This window comes from Alexandromys fortis, unplaced genomic scaffold, assembly GCF_014885135.2.
Source record: "Alexandromys fortis isolate MF-2015 unplaced genomic scaffold, M_Fortis_MF-2015_v1.1 scaffold_348, whole genome shotgun sequence".
Taxonomy (NCBI): Eukaryota; Metazoa; Chordata; class Mammalia; order Rodentia; family Cricetidae; genus Alexandromys; species Alexandromys fortis.
Genome location: NW_026068223.1, coordinates 496326 through 517443, shown reverse-complemented (window position 1 = coordinate 517443; position 21118 = coordinate 496326). Strand labels below are relative to the sequence as shown.

The following is a 21118-nucleotide window of genomic DNA, read 5'->3' as shown; positions in this document are numbered from 1 at the left end:
CTCTGTTGTTTAATTAGTTTGGATAGGGGTTTGTCGATCTTGTTGATTTTCTCCAAGAACCAACTTTTTGTTTCATTGATTCTTTGGACTGTTTTCTGTGTTTCTATTTTGTTGATTTCCGCCCTCAGTTTGATTATTTCCAGTCTTCTACTCCTTCTGGGCACATCTGCTTCTTTTTTTTCTAAAGCTTTCAGGTGTGCTGTTAAGTCCCCAATGTACGCTTTCTCAATCCCATCTATTTTGCACATAGCTTTGTTCCTAGCTTCAATGACAGTGCACATGGTAAAGGTCCTATAAGTACCTGTTACCTGAGTGGCTAAGATTGGAGTTATTGAGCTGGGTGGTGTTGGCTCACGCCTTTAATCCCAGCACTTGGGAGGCAGAGGCAGGCGGATCTCTGTGAGTTTGAGGCCAGCCTGATCTACAAGAGTTAGTTTCAGGACAGGCTCCAAAGCTACAGAGTAAATCCTGTCTCAAAAAAACAAAACAAAACAAAGACTGGAATTAGATATCTCGTCTCAAATCTGGGACACTCTGCACATTCAAGATTGAACAGGCTGAGCTAGTCTATGCTGAGCCTACTTCCTTCTTGGTCTTTTCTGTTCTCTTAGGTTTGTTCTCATGAACAAGATGGATGACCTCAACTTGCACTACCGGTTTCTGAATTGGCGAAGGAGGATTCGGGAGATTCGAGAGGTCCGGGCCTTCCGATATCAGGAGAGGTTCAAGCATATCCTTGTGGATGGTGACACTTTGAGGTGAGTGTAGGGAAATGGTTCCACTTGTCCTTGCCAGTCTTTTTCCAGGTCTTAGCTGGGACACAGGTGTTTTAGAGAGAGCACCCTGTGCTGCACTGAGGGGCATCCCAGTGGCCTCTGTGCCACTTTCTGCCTCTTGTCACTGGGTTACTCAGGTTGTCCTGGGTGTTATTTAGTGTGTCTGTAGGGGATAGCTGTTGAAGGACAACATGAGGAAGTGTTCTCAGATCAGGTCGGACCACTGAGCGTCTCACCAGTGGGTCTGTTTTATTTTGTTTTTGTGACAGGCAGGCTGCCCTAAGACTAGTTTTCCAAAAGCTGGGGTTACAGGCACATGCCACCTCAGCTGTCTTGGCTCACTGTCTTCTGCTCTGTCAGGGACATGTTCTGATTGGGAAGTTCCCACGGCAGGTGTCGGAGGGTCGGAGTCCCCTTCTGCCTACATTTCACAGACTGGGTTCCACAGGGAGTGGCTGGGGAGTGCCAGTTCTATAGGGACACAATCACCCACTCTGTGACTCTAGCACTTTGGTTTGTATTTTTCTCTCATTTGTCTTAAACATCCCCTGACTCCTTCCTGCCTGTTGTCATCTAAAGGGAGAAGGAAGTAGCATTATTTAGCCTGAGGGAAAGAAAGCTGAAATCTAAGGACGGAGAGACTCTTCCAGTCTGAAGTCCTTTGACAGAGGCAGGAAATCAGTTGTTCTCTGCTTCCTCTGAGGACAGGGCTGAAGGCAAGGCTGAAGTTGCAACAAGAGGAAGGGACTGAGGTTAGACAAGACTGTGGGACCCCCTAAAGTACAATTAAGGAAGGCTGTATATTTTTTACCTCCTGAAAATGAAGAAACTAGACTGTATTGATCTAGTGTGGGTTGAACCCTGGCTAGGAGTAGTGGGAAGGATTAGTGACCTTAAGTACCTTGTGTATGTGCACACACAGAGTCCTTCCTTTCTTCCTTCCCTCCCTCCCTCCTCCTCACTCCCTTCCTTCCTCCCTCTGTCCTTCCTTCCTTCCTACCCCCCATCTTTCTTTTCCAAAACATGGTTTCTCTGTATAGTCCTGCTGCCCTAGACCTTACTCTTATAGAGTCTATGACCAGACTGGCCCCAATCTCAGAACTTCTCTTCCTGCAGCCTCCCACGTGCTGGGATTAAAGGTGTATACCACCATGCCTGGCTATGTGCCGATTTTCTAAAGTCTGCTGTGAGTTCTCTGTGTTTCACAAGGTTGGGTTTGCCTGCTCATAGAATTTTTCTGTATTCCTTTAGTTACCATGGAAATTCTGGTGAAGTTGGCTGCTATGTGGCATCTCGACCCCTGACCAAGGACAGCAATTATTTTGAGGTGATCAAGCAGTAGATGGGCAAAGCTGGGGAACCAGGGTGTGGTGATGGGGTTGCTGATGTGGAGTGAATATGTCATGTTCCAAGGAGCTCTTCTCCTGGATTTATGACCTGGCCTTTTCAGTTTTCCATCAATGTTCCTTTGGGAGAAGGGTGAAGGACAGCCTGACTCGTGGTCTGAGAGACAGGTGCCTTGGGTGTCACCTCCCTTGCCCTTGTGTTCTGCTGTCCCCTGGCCTACGTACACTTTGACCCGTGTCTCACTTTCCTAGTTTAGTGGTTCTCAATCATCCCAACGCTGCAACCCTTTATTACATTTCCTCATGATGTGGTGGCCCCCAACCATAAAATTATTTTCATTGCTACTTTATAATTGTAATTTTGCTACTGTTGTGTTTTTTTTTAATATTTATTTATTTATTATGAATACAATATTCTGTCTGTATGCCTGCAGGCCAGAAGAGGGCACCAGACCTCATTACAGATGGTTGTGAGCCACCATGTGGTTACTGGGAATTGAACTCAGGACCTTTGGAAGAGCAGGCAATGCTCTTAACCTCTGAGCCATCTCTCCAGCCCTACTGTTGTGAATTGTAATATGAATATCTGTGTTTTCTGTTGCTCTTTGGTGACTCTTGTGAGAGAGTCACTTGACTCCTAAGAGGTCAAGACCCACAGGTTAAGAACTGCTGCCCTAATAGAAGCCCAGAATTGATCCTATGCCTAACTTTATTATTATTATTATTGTTATAATTATTATAAATGCCCATGTGTGGGTGCGTGCATGTGAATATAGTCAGTGCCCACAGAGGCTAGAAGTTAGAAGTGTCAGATTGGCAAAGACCTGGGGTTACTGGTGATTATGATGTGGATCATGGGGGCCAAACTCTGATCAGTATGGACTTTAAAACTGATGAGCCAGGGGCTGGAGAGATGGCTCAGAGGTTAGGAGCACTGACTGCTCTTCCAGAGTACCTGAGTTCAATTCCCAGCAACCACATGGGTAGCTCACAACCACCTATAATGAGATCTGGTGCCCTCTTCTGGCCTGCAGGGATGCAGGCAGATGCTGTATACAGAATTAATAAATAAATCTAAAACAAAACAAAACAAAACAAAACAAAAAACCAAAAAACTGATGAGCCAGCTTTCCAGCTCCACCCCTACTTTTTTTTCTTTTCTTTTTTTTTTTTGAGACAGGATCTCCCTATGTTGGCCTGAAACTCTCTGTCTCTCCGTGTACACCAGACTGTCCTGGAACTATCACCTGTCTCTGCCTCTGTAGTGCTGGGATTAAGGGTGTAAGCCATCATGCCCAGATAAGGCTCAAGAATGGTTGCCTAAATAATCACAGGAAAGAGGCCCTGCCTTTCCCTGCTCTCTCATGCAGATCCTGTCCTCTCACCCCCGGGTCTCTTTGAGCCCTGAAGTTCGTTCAGTTGTCTGTCCCTGGGAACTGTTCTTGCTCTCTTCCCTTCAGGTATCCATTGTGGACAGCGGTGTTCGGGGCACCATTGCTGTGGGGCTGGTCCCTCAGTACTACAGCTTGGATCACCAGCCTGGCTGGTTGCCCGACTCCGTAGCCTACCATGCTGATGATGGCAAGTGAGTGGTTCTTTGCTGTGAAGTTGAAGTCTAGATGTGGAGGATAAGCTGCCCTGCCTCTGAGTGGTTTCTCCACTACTTCCTATCTTGGGTTTTTTCATAATCTTAAGTAGGTAAGGCACACTTGTGGGTGTGTGGGTGAGAGAGGGTGACGCGAATACCAGGACACAGGTGGATGCCATCAAGAGTGGAGAAGGTGTTGTTGAGTAGAAGCAAGTACCACAGTTTTGTCTTGTGCCACTCTCTTCATAGGCTATACAATGGCCGAGCCAAGGGGCGCCAGTTTGGCTCAAAGTGCAATTCTGGGGACCGGATTGGCTGTGGCATTGAGCCTGTGTCCTTTGATGTGCAGACTGCCCAGATCTTCTTCACCAAGAATGGGAAACGGGTGAGTGGGAAACCGTCTGAGAGGGCTCAGTGGCTTGTCTCTGCCTGAGGATCTGTGAGCGCGACCATGGAGAGTCTGGTGCTTTGTTCCCTGCCACCTCTTCCCTGCCCTGGGCAGCTGGGACATGATCCAGGTCCTTGGCTTAGAGGGGCAAGTAGCTACAACCAGCATGGGGAGAGATACAGGATTTGGAGGAAGGAAGAGTTTGTGAATGTAGTTTACATGGTAGTGTGTTTGCCTAGCATGCCTGAGGCTCTGGGTTCAGTTCCCAGCATTGCAGAAACAGGGTACCTGGGGCACTCAGGAAATGGAGGCAGGAGAATCAGGAGTTCCAAGTCATTCTTGCTATGTAGTGAGTTCAAGGACAGTTTGGGTTGCTTGAGGCACTATCTTTAAAAATGTTTTCTTTAGGGATGTGGCCCTTGGAAGCTACTCATGTTCCAGAAGATGTCTCTATATCCTTGCACGTATAGGCAACACTAAGTTGACTCAGTGGGTTTAAAAAAAAATGTACAGGAAGTTAGGAGGGATACCTGGTTGTGGGGGAGGTAGGGAAGAAATTGGAGGGGAGAGAATGGGGGGTGGATTTGATCAAACCTCGTGCATGTATGAAATTCTCAATAAAACAGTAAAAAGCTGGGCTGAAGAGATGGCTCAGTGGTTAAGAGCACTGACTGCTGCTCTTCCAGAGGACCCAGGTTCAATTTTAAGTCCCCACATGGCAGTTCGCAGCTGTCTGTAACTCTAGTTCCAGGAAACCTATGCTGTGTCAGCTGTAGGGCCTGGTTGGTTTGAATATTTGGGGCAATATGTACTTTGGTTTTATTTTCTTTCTTTCACTCCCTGAACCCTTTTCTCTTCAGAGGTGGTGGCTTTGGTAAGAGAGAGAAAGAAACACAACTCTTTCCCTCTCCTTTCCTACTCCCACACCGCTGGGGAAGATTGCTTCTCAAGCCAGACAAGAGGTTGCTTCCTTTGCAGCCTTAGCAGGTGGGCATAGGTGCTGCTGTGACCTGTGCAGGTGTTTGCAGAGTTGGCAGCAAGTCCAGAGACTGAGGCTTGACTTCTGGCTCCATGGAACTTGCTTGGCAAGGAGCACTTACCAAATGTTAAACTCTCCTGGACCTCTGTTCTTCAGTCTGTGAGTGTGTGTGTGTGTGTGTGTGTGTGTGTGTGTGTGTGAGTGTGTGTGATAATTCTTAGTTGTATCATCTTGGAAGTGCCCTTTTGAGAACTGGATGAGCTGTGGGAAAGTGAACCATATGGCAACTTCCTCCTCTCTCTTTGTGCTGCAGGTGGGCTCCACCATCATGCCCATGTCCCCAGATGGGCTCTTCCCAGCAGTTGGTATGCATTCCCTGGGTGAGGAGGTGAGGCTGCACCTCAATGCTGAGCTGGGCCGCGAGGATGACAGCGTCATGATGGTGGACAGTTATGAAGATGAATGGGGCCGGCTGCATGATGTCAGAGTCTGTGGGACTGTAAGTAAAAGGCAGTGAGGGTGAATGGTCTGGGAAGAACACATGTGGACATCGATACCATGCTTAGACATTGCTTAGAATGAGAAGGAAGAACAGTGTCATCTCCAATCATTCTTTCTTTGAGACAGGGTCTCATTGTGCAGACCAGGCTGGCCTGGAACTCACAGAGATCCACTTGCCTCTGTCCTCCTGAGTGCTGGGATTAAATGCAGGTCACTTTGCCTTGCTCTTTCTTTTCTTCTGTTGAGATACCTCAGGAATGTTACTTGGCCTTGAATTTGCTTTCCACAGGCTGTGGCCTCTTGAGCCTCAGTCCTCTGCTGCCTCACCTAGTAGAGAGGCTTTTGTGCAACTTTGGAAAGTGGAAGTTTGGGTAAAATAACCTGAGGCCTTGGCAAGGTACTTGGAGTCCAAACATGTGATCTGAGTGTTATTCCCTTCCTTCTTTTCCCTTCATTTGGGAGCTCACATTGGTTGTTGATTCCCAGAATAAGTAGAAGCCCTGGTTTGCAGGTTTCTCTTTCTTCAGGGTTTGAGAACTGATTTGGAAGCCCACTTCTTATTCTTCCCTTTTGGCTTGATTCAACTCTAGTCATAGAACTGATGAACAAATATGGGAGAAGAGTCTAGGAATTGGGTTTAGTCAGACTATCTCTCCTGAATAATGACACAGAAACTTATTGATTATGAAAGCTTGGCCTTAGCTTAGACTTGTTCCCAATGAGCTCTTAAAACTTAAATTTATGGGCTGGAGAGATGGCTCAGAGGTTAAGAGCATTGGCTGCTCTTCCAAAGGTCCTGAGTTCAATTCCCAGCAACCACATGGTGGCTCACAACCATCTGTACTGAGATCTGGCGCCCTCCTTTGGCGTGCGATCATACATTGAGGCAGAATGTTGTATACATAATAAATAAAGAAATCTTTAAAAAAAAAACAACTTAAATTTATAATAATCTATGTTCTGCCGTGTGGATCGTTACCTCTCCTTCCATACTGTATGCCTGCATCTTGTTGGGGAATTTCCACTTCTCTTGATTCCTTCCTAGAGTTCTTTTTTTTAAAAAAGTATTTATTTATTTATTTGTTATGTATACAATATTCTATCTGTGTGTATGCCTGCAGGCCAGCAGAGGGCACCAGACCTTATTGCAGATGGTTGTGAGCCACCATGTGGTTGCTGGGAATTGAACTCAGGACCTTTGGAAGAGTAGGCAATGCTCTTAACCACTGAGCCATCTCTCCAGTCCCCTTCCTAGAGTTCTTATCTCTGCCTGGCAGTGTCCTGCCTATCCTCCCCTGCCTAGCTGTTGACCGTTCAGCTCTTTACTAGACCAGTCAGAAGGTGCCTTGACAGAGACACATTTTCACAGTGTACAAAAAGATTGTCCTACAACAGTTGGGTTTTTTTTGTTGGTTGTGGTGGTGGTGCTGGGTATTGAACATAGAACACTGCATATGCTAAACAAGTCCTTTCCCAGTGAACTGTGTGTATTTCTAGGTCTTTTATTATTTTTGGGGGATAAGGTCTTAACGAAGCTGCCCTGGCTTATATCTGAACTCAATCTTTAACCCAGGCAGGTCTTGAACTTCGAATTTACATACCTCCACCTTCCAAGAAGTGGGGATTACAGGCCTGCATACAGGCCCAGTTTGGGGGATCTTGAATAAACTTAAGTGTTAGTCTCTTCTTTGTTTTTTGTGGAAGATGTCAGGGAGGACCTGAAGCCTCCCAGCTTTCAAGCCCCTCTCTTCAGACCTGCAGTTGCCTCTCTGCGGCTTGAGCTTTCCTGGGCTGTCTTGCTGCCTGCCCTCTGTGCCTCTTGCTGTGTTGGGAGTGAATGGATGCGAGTCAGGAGTCTAACTGACCTCTTGTGAGATGCTCAGTCCTCCCACTTAAAATTCCTCTCCCGCTGCCTTCCCGCTCCCAGCCTGGCCTTCGGCCTTCTCACCTCAACGTAGGCTTTTTTCAGATTGTCCTGTGAGAGGAAAACAGAAGTAGTGGGGGATGGAAGTGGGTTATGAGCAAGGCCTTTCCTTGTGGAGCGCAAGGTAAACTGAGCTCAGAGAACATGTGCACCCTCCTGCTGCTCTGATGCCCTGCTTCCCTCTGGCCCCGGGGTGTGAGGGCTGAGGTGGTTGTGAGCCAAGACCTCAGATGCTCATCCTTGACTCATCGCTTCTTTGTTTCCCCTTCTGCCATCATTTTAACAACATCCACAGAGTTGAACTTGGGCCTGAGTCAGGGCCATGTTCCAGCTCTCATCTGTGACCTCTCCTCCAATGTTTTCCTGGCATCCTTCCTCTGCCTGGACCTGTCTCCACTCCACTCCCAGCCCCTCCCAGGCATCTTTTCTAATTGAGGTGGAATCCTGTAGACATTATAAATAGTCTTTCTTCTGTCCTCCCCTCAGCGTCCTCAGTCCACTCAGGAACTTTTTTCTCTTAAGTGTAGCTTTAGAGTTTGTCTGTCTTCAAGCCCCCACACCTCAGCTTAGGACTGCTGGCAGGGTAAGTTCACTGCACCACGAGCATAGGCTCCCCAGCAGTGGACTCAGGCGGCTGTCTATCTGTCTGTTTGTCTGTTTTTAGACAGTCTCATACTGTCAGTCTGCCCTGGAACTCAGGCTGGCCTTAAATTTTTGGTAATCTTCCTACCTCAGCCTCCTGGGAACTGAGGTTACTGACGTGAGCTGCCAGGCCTGGCTATGAGTCAGTCTCTTTCTCTCTCTAGTTCTTTGGTGTATCTTTTACTCATTTATTATTTTATTTATTGTGTGTGTGTATGTGTGCATGTGGAGGTCAGAAGATAAATATAGATGGGTCTCTCCCTCTGTCATGTGGGTTCTATGAGTTGAAGTTTGTTGGTCAGGCTTGGCAGCAAGTGCGTTTACCCCCTTAGCTGTCTCTTCAGCCCTAGGGATGAGTGAAGGACATATGTCCTTTTAGGTTTGCGGACTGTCCCATCTTTCAAATGAGGATAACTTGCCCGGTTTCTTTCGTCTTCTATTCTTTTGTACCATCTACTGTATTTCTAATCAGAGCTGTGTTGTCTTGGAAGGAGAGTTCATTCCTTTAAAGACTAGACTACGTTTTCATTCTTTGCCCTTGTTTTTCACATTCTTTGCCCTTGGGTCCAAGGCCTTGTTCAGGCATAGGTGGTAGTCTCAGTAGGGTGCCCCAGAACCATGGAGGTTTGGGAAGTCCTCAAATCTGACCTAATCTAAAGTTTCTCTTAGAAGGACATAAGTGGTACTTCAGTTGGAACAGTTATTTCTTTAACATTCATTCATTTGTGTGTGTGCACACATGCACAAAACTTGGCATGTGTGTGGAGATCAAAGCTAATTTATAGGAATCCTTTCCTTCTACCACCATGAGGGTCCTGGGGCCCAACTTGGTCATCAGGCTTGGCGGTTAGTGTCTTTCCCTGCTGAGCCGTCTTACCAGCCCAGGACACTTCCTCATGTGCAGGACAGTTAGTGTCTAACATCCAGACACAAGTTACTGGTAGGGTTATGGTAGCATAGCATGTTTCCCACATTTTCAAACATTCTCTTGTTCTGTGAAGAGTGGTCCTAGTAAAAGTGAAGGGACTTGCTCAAATTGTCAACTAGCCAGTGAATAGGGAAAGTAGGCCCAGATAGCCATTCCTTGACCTTTCCTGTGTCCTTTTTGACAGTTTTATACTGATAGCTCCCAACTTAAGGTTCTTCAATTGTGATGTGAGAACTGTGTGCATTCAGTAGAAGCCATAGTCCAGATATTATTATTATTTAGACAGGGCCTCGCTTTGTAACCTTGTCTGGCCTGGAACTCTCTATGTATACCAGGATGGCTTTGAGTTCACAAGGATCCTCCAGCTTCAGTCTCCTGAATGCTGGGATTAAAGGCATGTGTCACTGTACCAGGCTGTACTTCAGATTTTGAATTTTTGAGGTAGGTCAGTGGTCAGACACTTGTCTTACTTGCATGAAGCCGTGAATTCATTTAATCCCTAGTACTACAAGGGAGAAAAATATTTTGAATTTTGATCTTCTCCCAAGTTATTGGGCATTGACAGCAAGCTACGGCACTCGCTGGCACTCTGCAGCATGCTGCATCTATGCTGTTGGTCAGGTGATGGCAGTGCTCTTCCTTGTTTCTTCCTTTCCAGAGGCAGCATCTCATTAACCCCGTCTGGCCTTGATCTAATGCTCCTGCCTCTACCTCCTGAGTGCTGGGGTTATCAGCACACCTGCTCTATGATGGCTGGGGATTGACCCCAGGACTTGATGATTGCAAGGCAAATTCTGCCACCTGAGCTACAGTTCCAGTCAACCTGCCTGCCTGCCTTGGTGTTTTGCCTGCATGTATGCCTGCTGCCTTTGGAGGTCACAAGAGGGCATGGATCCCCTGGAACTGTAGTTACAGATGGTTATGAATCAGTATGTAGTTGCTGGGAACCTAACCTCCGTCTTTTGGAAGAGCAGCAAGTGAGCCCTCTCTTTAGCTCCTGTTGTAGCTCTTTTTGACTGGGTTCTGCCGGGCAGTGGTGAGTTCTTTCCCTACTGTCTGTAACCTCAGTTTTCCCTCCTTTTAAAGAAGTCCTAGGTTCCCTTGCCTTAGAGGGCTGAAGACATTGAAGGATTGCTGCTGTCCCAGGGCCAGCAAAGTGAGGTCATGTTGGAGATGGTTGAGGAGCTGGCTGTCTGTACATTAGACTAATCTTGTCTTTGTTTACTGTTCACGGTTCTTACATGTTCCTTACAGTGGCAGCTTTGGTACAGAAAAGAAGAGGATCCTCCCTAGATCCAGCTCCAGAGGAGGCTGTGTTGAGGCCCAGCTGGGAGCTTGTTCTTGATTCCTGTTTCAGCTACTTCTGGGCCCATCATGCTTGCTCCTGTTGGGAAGAACTAGTCTCTGCTGGCCAGAAGTGAGAGAGTGGGAATCAATAAGAGAAGAGAGTGTAGACAGAATTCTGATCTGCAGCTTCAGCTAAGCTCTCGGTGGTCTGCAGCCCCTGTAACGGGCATGAGTGGGGTGGTGTGCTTGAGGCTCTGATGGAGAGGGTTCCTTCTCCCCAGCTAAGGTGCACAGCAGGATAACTGGGGCTGGAGCTGTCTCAGGGTAGAACTCTTTTTTTTTTTTTTTTTTTTTNTACGTTTCTTTCTTTCTTTTCTTTTTTCTTTTTTGGTTTTTCGAGACAGGGTTTCTCTGTGGTTTTGGAGCCTGTCCTGGAACTAGCTCTTGTAGACCAGGCTGGTCTCGAACTCACAGAGATCCGCCTGCCTCTGCCTCCCGAGTGCTGGGATTAAAGGCGTGCGCCACCACCGCCCGGCCCTCAGGGTAGAACTCTTGACTATGGTGCCCAGTCCTGGGTTTGATACCCAGTACTACTAATAACATCCTCGGTGGCCTAAGGGTTGTTTTTTTGTGGGAGGTATGGGCTGAAAGGTCATGTCCATTATGATTGGTTGTTACACTATCCCAGTCCCCATTTCCTGACAGAATGGCGGGCTCCATTGACATCCTGATCACTTCATCTTATCTCTACTATTTTTTTTTTAGAAATTTATTTATTATGTATACAATGTTCCTCCTGCATGTACACCTCTATGCCAGAAGAGGGCACCAGATGGTTATAAGCCATTATGTGGTTGCTGGGAATTGAACTCAGGACCTCTGGAAGAACAGTCAGTGTTCTTAACCTCTGAGCCATCTCTCCAGCCCTTATCTCTACTATTTTTGAAGCTACAAGTAGTAATTTTCCCCATTTTACTGATGAAGACATTAAGGCTTTTTTTCCTTTTTCTTCTTTTTGGTTTTGTTTTGCTTTTTTTTCAAGACAAGGCTTCTCTCTGTTGTAGTCCTGGCTGTCCTGGAACTCACTTTGTAGACCAGGCTGGCCTCGAACTCACTGAGATCTGCCTCCTGAGTGCTGGGATTAAAGGCATGCACCACCACTGCCTGGCAAGGCTTTTTTTCTTATATGAATGTACAATGAATATACGTTGTTCAAGCTTAGTAGCAACTAAGTAATAGTAATACTAGGTAGGGTTTGAACTTCATCTTTCAAGCTAAGAGGCAATCAAGGCATAGACTGAAGGATCAAACCTACAGATCCTGACAACCGAGGCTCTAGAAGTCAAATCTCCAGAGTCCCAAAATGGTACCTAGAAAAGATCTGCCAGGGAGGTGACTCCCTGCTCTAAGCTGTCTATGCTGAAGGCTCAGGAGGACTTGCTGGAAGCAGGAGAACAACCTCTGATTTGGGGTGACCGCCCTGTGATGGGATGGATGGTTCCACTCTTGCTCAGGGCTGGAATGTCAGCGACTGTTCCAGTGCTCTTCAGGAACCGTGGGTGTGGGTGAAGTTCCATGTCAGGGCCAGTCATCCTTATGGCCTCTTGCCCTTAGGAAGTATCCCCACCCTGTCAGTAGAACTGCAGCCGCAGCCTCCTGTGGGCTTAGGCAGAGGGGAATGGTTGGGCGGGTTTTTCCCAAGGATCAGGATCTGGATCAGTTGCCTTTTGGCCATGGAACTAGAGAACACCCTGTTTCCAACATAGAGGCCAGTTGGATAGGATGGGTCAAAGGCAGCTGTGGGGTCTCTGATCCAGCTCTGCAGCATTGGGTGGAGAGAGTGGATCATAGGCTGCTTGATAGATGAGGCTAATAGACACCAAACGACCCTTCTCCTGGCTGGGTAGAGATACTGAGCAGAACCAGGCTGGGGAACACTAATGGCTACAGACAGAATACATGGTGGGTCTGGGTGTGGCCCTGCGGCTCCCACGCACCTCTGGCTTTTCCCCATCTGTCCTCACTTGTCTTTAGAGTATAGGAGGGTAGACTTGGAGGATCTGGAGGTGAGCAGAGTGAGATCTTCTTGTCCACTCTGAAGGGGGATGAGTAGGGCTGGCTTCTGTAAGAGACACACACCTTCAGGCCTTCAGGGTGGTGTAGGATGTTAGTGTGGTAAGGCCATTTTCGTCAGGTTTGCTAGGGATTAATGGAGGAGGCCCAGGGTGTGTGCTTTCTAGAGAGTAGAAGGAAAGTCTTGAGGGGCAGTTAGGTTAGTTAAAAGGGAATCAAGGGGCTGGGCAATGGTGACGCATGCCTCTAATCCCAGCACTCGGGAGGCAGAGGCAGGCGGATCTCTGTGAGTTCGAGACCAGCCTCATTTACAGAGCTAGGTCCAGGACAGGCTCCAAAGCCACAGAGAAACCCTGTCTCGAAAAACCAAAAAAAAAAAAAGGGAATCAAGGGCCGGGCCGTGGTGGCACTTGCCTTTAATCCCAGCACTCTCGTGAGGCAGAAGCAGGATGATCTCTGTGAGTTCGAGGCCAGCCTGGTCTACAAGCGCTAGTTACAGGACAGGAACCAAAAGCTACAGAGAAACCCTGTCTCGAAAATAAAAATAAAATAAAAAAAAAAAGGGAATCAAGGAATCCTAGGTGATGCTAGGTAGGTAAAAGGAGATGGGGTTGAGCCCCACTGTTACCATGACATTTGGTAGGTAAAGCTTCCCAGATTGGGGTTGTTATCCTGTTGTATGCAGGCAAGACCATGAGGGACTGAAGGGCCCCAGAACCTGTCTTATCCACCTTCTACCTTCACACCCAACTCCAGCCTGAGTGAGGGTTGGGAACTGGAGTACTTGCCATTTGTTTTTCACCTTTGCCCATGTAAAAGGAAGGGTAGAGTTGTTATCTCTAGGTTCTTGGCTCTTTTGAGCACCTCCCTGACCCAGAAGGGAGTGTTCATTTCAGGGCCAAGTGGGACAGGTCTTGAGAAACCGCATCAGTCCCATCTGTGCAGAATTGGCTTCTGAGCCTGTCCCCTCCCCTCGTGTATCTGCGGTTGGCTCCTAACTCCTACATACCCCTTGCTCTCCTCCCCCTTGCAGGAAGGAAGGCAGGCTTGGGTTGTCCAAGGAATGGATGTTCCAGCCTTAAAGACCCCAGTGAGCTTCCCACATCTCACACTAACCACCTGTTTCTGTCATCCTTGTCCTCTGCCTGCCTAGAATTCAGAGTCCACTTTGCCTTTAGAATCCCTTTTCATTTAGCCAGGGGATTCTGTCAGATTCAGAAAACTGGTCCAGTGTCCAGGAAAGAATCCCCCTGACCTCTGCCCTCTGGCTCTTACTCCACAGCTGCTGGAATATTTGGGGAAGGGAAAGAGTATCGTGGATGTGGGGCTGGCTCAGGCCCGGCACCCACTCAGCACCCGTAGCCATTACTTCGAGGTGGAGATTGTGGACCCTGGAGAGAAATGCTACATCGCCTTGGGGCTGGCCAGGAAGGTGGGCGCAAGTGCTGTCTTTCTCCCTGTGGGGTCAGTTTGGGGCTGTTGGGATGGGGCCAGGAAACGCTGGGAAACCTGGACAAGGGGCCTGTAGAGGAAAGTTGTGAGCTGAGGCAGAGCGTAGTTCTAAGGGTCTGTTTAGAGGACAGGCCTTGTGACAGAAGACAGTGTCCTAAGTGTGTCACCTTGTCTGGCCCTGAAACTGAGCCCCTTTCTATCCTCCTTGGCACTGCCAGCCCATTTGAGTTGTTGCTGAGTCAGATGCCCCTTTCTTCTGTTTCTGTCCCTGTTCATCATGGGTGATGTCACAGACTTCCTTTTGTCTTCCTGCTGTAGGATTATCCCAAGAACAGGCACCCTGGCTGGAGCAGAGGGTCTGTGGCGTACCATGCAGGTGAGCGGAAGCTGCTGGTGTGGAGGCTGGGGAGATGGGACACTGGGTCCCACATTCTGCAGACTCACGTGTAGCTTCTCTTTTCCTTTTTCTAGGCTGCTCAGACTTTCCTTTCATCTTATTTTTATTCTCAGTCCTGAAAGTCAGAGGCAGAGGACAGGGAAGGAGGACTGGGCCAGAGTGAACACTGCAGGCCTCTGACTTGGCTCCCTGTGCCCTTCCTGAAGATCGCTCAGATTTCCTGTAGGGTTTCCTGAGAATACTGAGCCTTGGCGCCTGGACTCCCCTCCCTCCCTTCCCAGCTTGCTCATCCACCCTAGGGACCCTGTCCTTTCTTCTGACCAGATCAATCAAATGGACATTGTTTTCTTTTTTAAAACCTAGCGTCCTTCCTGCACCTGTCTCTGACCTTTCTGTCACCCTGAGGATTGTAGAGTCAGCCCCTTCAATGTGTCCTTTCCCCCCTCCAACAGATGATGGGAAGATCTTCCATGGCAGTGGTGTAGGGGACCCCTTTGGGCCACGCTGTTACAAAGGGGACATTATGGGCTGTGGAATCATGTTCCCCCGGGACTACATTCTGGACAGTGAGGGTGAGTGAGATTGGGCAGCAGCCAGACTGCTCAGGGCAGTGGGCGGTAGGTACCTCAGGAGCTCATGTTTCCTGTCTCCTAGGGGACAGTGATGACAGTTGTGACACAGTGATCTTGTCCCCGACTGCTCGAGCTGTCCGGAATGTCCGAAATGTCATGTACCTGCACCAGGAAGGTGAAGAGGAAGAGGAGGAAGAGGAGGAGGAAGAGGAGGAAGAGATAGAGCAGGAGCATGAGGGCAAGAAGGTGGTGGTGAGTAGGGGTTTGGGCTCACTCTGGGTCCTGGGGAGACCACTAGTGAAAACAGGACCGATGGGAGCAGGTGGGAGGGGTAGTCAAGGTCTGGAGCTGCCAGGGCTCACAGTAGCTCCAAGAGTCCAGGCTATATAGTTCCAGCCTATTTTCCAGCCTCAGCCTGCCCTCTTGTGGTTGCTTCCCATATCACCCCAAAAGACTCCCAAAGTTGGGCTTCATGCCTGAGGATCCCCAGGGGAGAGACCAGTGTCCACCTTCTCCTCTTTGCCTCCACCACCAGGTTTTCTTCACCCGGAATGGCAAGATCATAGGGAAGAAGGATGCTGTTGTGCCTTCTGGAGGCTTCTTTCCAACCATTGGAATGCTCAGTTGTGGGGAGAAGGTGAAAGTTGACCTGCACCCCTTAAGTGGCTAAGGCTTCACTGCACATCTGCCCTTCTCCTTCTGCAGCCTCCCTCCAGTCTCCCCCAGGGTTTGCTCACCAGCAGGCCCTGAGAGGACATTACCCTGCCCCTACCAGCTCAGGGCCCAGTCAGGCTGGACCTTCTGTCCCTGGGCCTAAGCCTTTGGTGATAGGAATGGGCAGAAAACAGTGTTGATGTCCCCTTGCTTTGGTTAGTGGGTACCCAGATCTCCTTTTACTCACTGGACCCTGTGGAAACTGGGAGGCGTAAGCCTACCTGCTGTTTGGGCTGAGGGTGAAGTAGAGGCAGCCTGCCTGTCCCTATTTACCCATAGTTCCCCTGAAACCTCTTTTCATTCCCTGCCCTCATGTGAGCCAGTTGCTGCTGTCTCCCCCTGGCTGGGCTAGGGGGTCTGTCTTGGCCATCTCTCCTTTCACCGGCTGCTGTCCTAAGTCACATCTAGGGTCTCCATTGAGAGACAACCCCGCCCCAAGCACCACAGAAAGCCTGAGCCTGGCTCCCTACCTGCCCCCACACAGACTACCCTTACTACATGTGAGTGCGGGGCTGTGTGGTGGCATGGGACTGTAGCCCTTGCTTCTTCTCCTTGTCTGCACTCTTCCTCAAGGCACTGCTAGCCCTGGCTCCCCAAGATGGGGCTAAGGCTCTAGGCATGTATTATGTTGTGGCTGTCGCTCAGGGCCACAGCTTGTTCCCTCACCTCCCTTTCCTTGCCCACTCCCCGACCCTGTGCCCAGCTTGCTGCTTGTGCCAGTTGACTGTTTTTGCTTCAGTGTTTGATTCTAGAGTCTACATAGACCCCCCTCCCCGCAACCAACTCCCCCATCTTCTCCTCCCATTTCAGGGGCTCTTGGTCTCAGTTTGCACAGTGGGTAGAACTAGGGGGGGTGCTGTTGTGCTGCTGGGGCTACTTTGCCCCTCCTTCCGGCCCTGCACTATGATGTATGAAATGTATGTACAGACCAGAAATGTTTATACACCCAATAAAGATGGAGTTTCCATATTTATCAGGACACACAGAAAGGGACTCCTTTCTGGAAAGTCAGAGGGCCAGGGCGAGTTGGTATTGACAGCTGAGGGTGGGTGGCCCCAGGGCACCTCTGGCACACAGGCCAGCAAGGGGATGACTCTTGGAGATGTGCATTTTTTTTTTCCTATGAAGAAGTAATCAACTCCTCAAAAGTTTATAGAAATTCTTTATTATTACACAAAAATAGACTCTCTTTTTTCCTCTATTTATTTGATCCCACTCTGGTCTCTGTTCAGAGGGGAGGCAGAAAGTTCCCACGCTTCTCTCCCTCCCTCCCTCCATGATGGGACCTGCAGCTGGGTGGAGCTGGCAGGGTCATTCCCCACCAGGCCTCCACTCTTGCTACCTCTTCACCCCTCACACCTGCCTCTGCCATCTGCTCACGTGCCAGGTCATCTCATAGGCCCACTCACTTAGCTCAGCAGGCAAGGGCAGAAAAGGACAGTGGCCCAAGCTGGTGCCACTTACACTTTGATACGGTGGCACCGGCTCCTAGGGCCTGGGTCCAGGCCAGGGCAGTGAGAGCTGTGGGTGCTGGGAGAGCGCAGTGCTGATGTGGGCTCCGAGCTTTCAGCTTTCCTTCATTTTCTCTGGCCCAGCAGAACTTTGGTGATGAAGGTGACTATGGCACTTGCTGGTTGGTCTGGGTCAAGCTCCGCAAAGAGGTGACACACATTTTCCCAGGGACTTCCTGGCTTCTTGGCCACAAAACCAAAGATCCTACAGGGACAAAGCCACAGATGGACCCTCGCCTCCCCTTCACAGGAGAATAATGCTGGCCGTGTGGGGTGCTTGTTACCAGGGCAGGGTTGGGCTGGCAAGGAGACTCACTTGGAGGTGGTTCCATCCGGGTTGGTCCATCTGTAAAGAGAGGGCCCTGAAGGAGGACAGCCCAGGGCACAGCTCCTAAAGGGCGAGCCGGGCCTAAGGTCGCAGGACCACAGTTTGGGGAGGGCTCAGAGGAAGGCTCACCTGCGGTCCTGGGGGTCAGTGCTGGAGAAGGTGATGCTGTTCACGGGGTAATGGCGGCGAAAGAAGAGCCTGTGAGGAGCGGTTGGGGAGGGAGTCACACTCAGAAATGCAGGGTGCACTGTGCTGGCACACGCCTTTAATCCCAGCACTCAGGAGGCAGAGGCAGGAGGATCTCTGTGAGTTTAAGGCCAGTCTGGTCTACATAATGAGTTCCAGGTCAGTAAGGGCTACACAGAGAAACTCTGTCTTGAAAAACCAAGGAGGAAAAAAAGAAAAATCTAGGTTTCAAAGATGTAGAGACGGCTCAGAGGTTAAGAGCACTGGCTGCTCTTCCAGGGGACCCAGGTTCAATTCCCAGCACCCACATGCAGCTCACAACTGTCTGTAACTCCAATTCAGGGGATCTGACACCCTCACACAGACCATGCATGCATGCAGGCAAAACACCAGTGCACGCAAAACAAAAGTAAATAAATCCAGGTTTCTGGGCTGGGGAGGTAGCCCAGAGGTTAAAGTCATAGAGTAGCCATACAAGCTAGAAGTTGAGTTTGGGTCCCCAGTCAGCCTCAGAAAGTGGAGACGGAGTCCCAGCAGAGAGCCAGCTAGCAAGACTAGCTGTGTCTGACTTCTGGGTTTGAGAGACCTTGCTTCAATAAGGTGGAAGAGTGACCCAAAAAGATTTTTTTTTCAAGGTTTTTGTGTAGTCCTACTTGTCCTAGAATTCACTCCATAGACTAGGCTGGCCTCGAACTCAGATCCACCTGCCTCTGCCTCCTGAATACTGGGATTAAAGTCATGTGTGACCACAACCGGGGACCAGAAAGATTCTTAATTATCAAACTGGCGCCTTCATACACAATGCAGACATGTATGTACACATACACCACACACATACATGAAAATTAAAAAATCCAGTCCCCTCCTTGGGACTGTAGGCTCACTTTCTCTGGTTGTCTGTCAGTGTGATGCCTTGAGCTGAGACCTTGAAGTGGACAATGGCTGGTACTGGGTTGGGGCTGCAGCTCAGAGCTGCAGAGCTGGCCTTGGCCACAGCTTGAGGACCAGTCAGTGACTCTGTCTCCACGGAGGTCAGGTAGAGCACACTGCAGGCTAAAGAGAGAGGAAGTAGGTTGCTGAGCTAGCATGGCTTTGCCAGAACCAGGTTCCGTTACCCTTTGCTTCTCATCCCATCGTCCTGTGTATTCCTCTACCAGTGCTGTTTGGATGCACAGAACCACACACTGACGCCAAGGGATCTGCAGCAGCTGTGACTCCTATATTGTGAACCCCAAAAACTTAGCTTGTGACCCCTTTCCTGCTTCTTGACAACACGGGGCTCTTCCGCTTTTGTGGGTCTACCTCCCACCGTCCTATCAATGGAGCCTACAGTGTCCTCTTGAGCACCAGGGGGAGGGAGGAAAGGTAGGTCTCTTACCTGCTCCCTGCCGCAGGAGGTCTGCTGCCGTGCTCATGTTCGTAGGCACTGGGGCCTCTGGGGCTTTTTCCAGAGGATCTGAGGATGTGAGGGCCACCAAGGAAGGTCAAGAGGGAGAGGCTTCCCTAGGTGCTGGAGGACTACTCCCTTAGCTACCCTAATGGAAGGGGTGGGAGGCCTTTTGGATTTGGCTGTAGAGGTGATGAGAGCTGAGGAGACATCACACACCTTTACTGGGGATTCGCAGACAGCAGGGCAGGGAGATGGAGGAGATGGAGTGTTGAGAGACCAGGGCAGAGAGGCTGCCTGCAAGGGGAGGAAAACATCCTGAAGGACACATGGATAGCCAGGCTTTCTCTACTGCCCTCTTGAGGCCTCTCTCTTAACTGACCCCCTAGAGCCCTCTCAGACTCACCAAAATAGGGCTCAGTAGGACAACCCTTGATCTTCACGCCTTTGGGCCCAGTCTCAATGAGGAAATGGCGAACCAGCTGCTCTGAGGGGTCCCCTGAGTGGAGGGAGGGGTGTAAAAGTGAAGCTTTACTGGATTCCAGGATCTCAGTTGCTCTCTGGTGGGCTTTCCTTGCCCCTTCCCTCCATGGAGCTGTCCTGTGCACCGCTCTAGGCTTGATTCTACTGCTTCTCGCCTGGCCACACCTGCTCCCTCAGCTGGAGCATCCTCTACCTTTCCAGGGCTGGGCGCTGGGTGGGGGTGTAGCCACCTTGAGGGCTAGTCCATAGGCTCCTTGGAATGAATGGCTGTCCCTGATCAGGAAGGCCCCAGGGTCTTTGTCTTTGAGCAGGGCGATGGCTGCAGGACAAAAGTTAGAGTTGGCTGGCAGTCGGTGTGGATGGCAGAACTCTGGGACCTGGAGTCACAGGGCTTTGGACAGCTAGTCTGAGGCCAAAGCTGAGTCACCGGTGAGCAACTCCGCTATGAGCTTTGACAGAGGGAACCATCAGGATGAGACTTACAGCCAAGACAGGCCTTAGAGGTGGGGTGGGATGGGCACACTACCTTTTCTGACTTCGTACCTTGGTCACGGGACAGGTGCGGCTTGTACCAGAACTTGGATGTGTCCTGGACGAACTTGACATTGGTTTGGTTCTCTTGTAAAGGGTACTCTAGGAGAGGGAGGGATTGAGTTTGAACCCCAGGGGTCCCCACGGTCTCTCTGGGAGGTGGGGTTCTTTAAAGGACATCCAGTTGTCCTACAACCCCCTTATACCTGGGGCCTGGGTGACATCTGGGAGAGGAGGTGCAAAGGTGACGTGTTGATTGGCGCCTCTGGCTGATGGTGATGGCTGTTGCCCCGACCCAGGCAGGTGTCGTTTCTCAGGCAGTGGTGGTTGAGTGGGCCCACTGGCATCATAGGAGGCAGCCAATGGGAAGGCAGGGGTGGGTGAGCTCTGGGGTGGTTCTGGGCTGGCCACAAGCCAGGGCATTTGGGTAGGCACAGGAGTAAGGGGGGAGCCATCGGGGCTGTCTGGGGGCCCCCGCCAGGGAGCATGGTGGAGTCCAGGTAGGGTGGTTGGCACGGGGCCCCGAGGACTGGCACTGTTGGGATGACTCCCTGGGCTCCTTTCCTGAGGCCAGCCATTGGGTGAGCTGGGTGGGGAGGTCTGGGAGAAAGGGCTATGGTCTGGTGGCTCAGGCTTGCTGCTGGCCAGCAGCTCAAGAGCCTTTTCAGTGCCTCCCTGGACAACAGGGGGCAAGTCCTCGCTGGGACCCAGTCTCTGAGTTGGTGCCAAGGAGGAAGACCTGGTGTCTTGCTGTCGGGTGCTGCAGGGGAAATGCAGACGGTCAGACAGCCCCTGCCTTGGGCTGCCGACACCAGACAAAGTGCCCAGGTAGCCTTGGTCCTCTGTGTACCTTTCTTTGCCCTGGACTGGGCTGCTGGTGTGCAGGGGCGTGGAGGGACCAGACAGCTCTGAAGAGGCAGTGCACTGGGGAGACCGAGGCAGCGTGCTGTGCCCAGTGGAGCCATCCCTCCAGGACAGCTCAGGTGACTCTGAGATGGGGAGAGAGGCTCTGTGAACAGGAGCTTGCTCTTCTGTCTGGCTCAGTTCCCTCCCGCCCATGGCACCCACAGCAGCATTTGGAACCCTCCTCTACCCTGGACACTCCCCAGTCCCTCCCTCTCCCCC

At 50.2% G+C, this 21118-nt stretch overlaps 2 protein-coding genes across 2 annotated transcripts in view; one reads left to right on the top strand and one right to left on the bottom strand.

Annotated features, from left to right (window-relative positions):
* Spryd3 (SPRY domain containing 3) overlaps positions 1–16546 on the top strand; it is a 22328-nt gene extending 5782 nt beyond the window's left edge. The window contains exons 2-11 of the mRNA XM_050130631.1: positions 612–758; positions 2028–2103; positions 3583–3707; positions 3960–4095; positions 5391–5576; positions 13715–13864; positions 14203–14260; positions 14734–14853; positions 14936–15105; positions 15389–16546. Of these exons, the coding sequence (XP_049986588.1) occupies positions 612–758; positions 2028–2103; positions 3583–3707; positions 3960–4095; positions 5391–5576; positions 13715–13864; positions 14203–14260; positions 14734–14853; positions 14936–15105; positions 15389–15523 (1303 nt within the window). The 3' untranslated portion in view covers positions 15524–16546. The remainder of the gene's footprint in view (positions 1–611; positions 759–2027; positions 2104–3582; positions 3708–3959; positions 4096–5390; positions 5577–13714; positions 13865–14202; positions 14261–14733; positions 14854–14935; positions 15106–15388) is intronic.
* Positions 16547–16711: 165 nt separating this feature from the next.
* Positions 16712–21118, bottom strand: part of Tns2 (tensin 2) — a 13431-nt gene continuing 9024 nt past the window's right edge. The window contains exons 18-28 of the mRNA XM_050130589.1: positions 20844–21082; positions 20200–20753; positions 20006–20095; positions 19656–19781; positions 19386–19478; positions 19199–19276; positions 18971–19048; positions 18477–18645; positions 17536–17604; positions 17395–17424; positions 16712–17283 (exon numbers count right to left, since the gene is read on the bottom strand). Of these exons, the coding sequence (XP_049986546.1) occupies positions 17145–17283; positions 17395–17424; positions 17536–17604; positions 18477–18645; positions 18971–19048; positions 19199–19276; positions 19386–19478; positions 19656–19781; positions 20006–20095; positions 20200–20753; positions 20844–21082 (1665 nt within the window). The 3' untranslated portion in view covers positions 16712–17144. The remainder of the gene's footprint in view (positions 17284–17394; positions 17425–17535; positions 17605–18476; positions 18646–18970; positions 19049–19198; positions 19277–19385; positions 19479–19655; positions 19782–20005; positions 20096–20199; positions 20754–20843; positions 21083–21118) is intronic.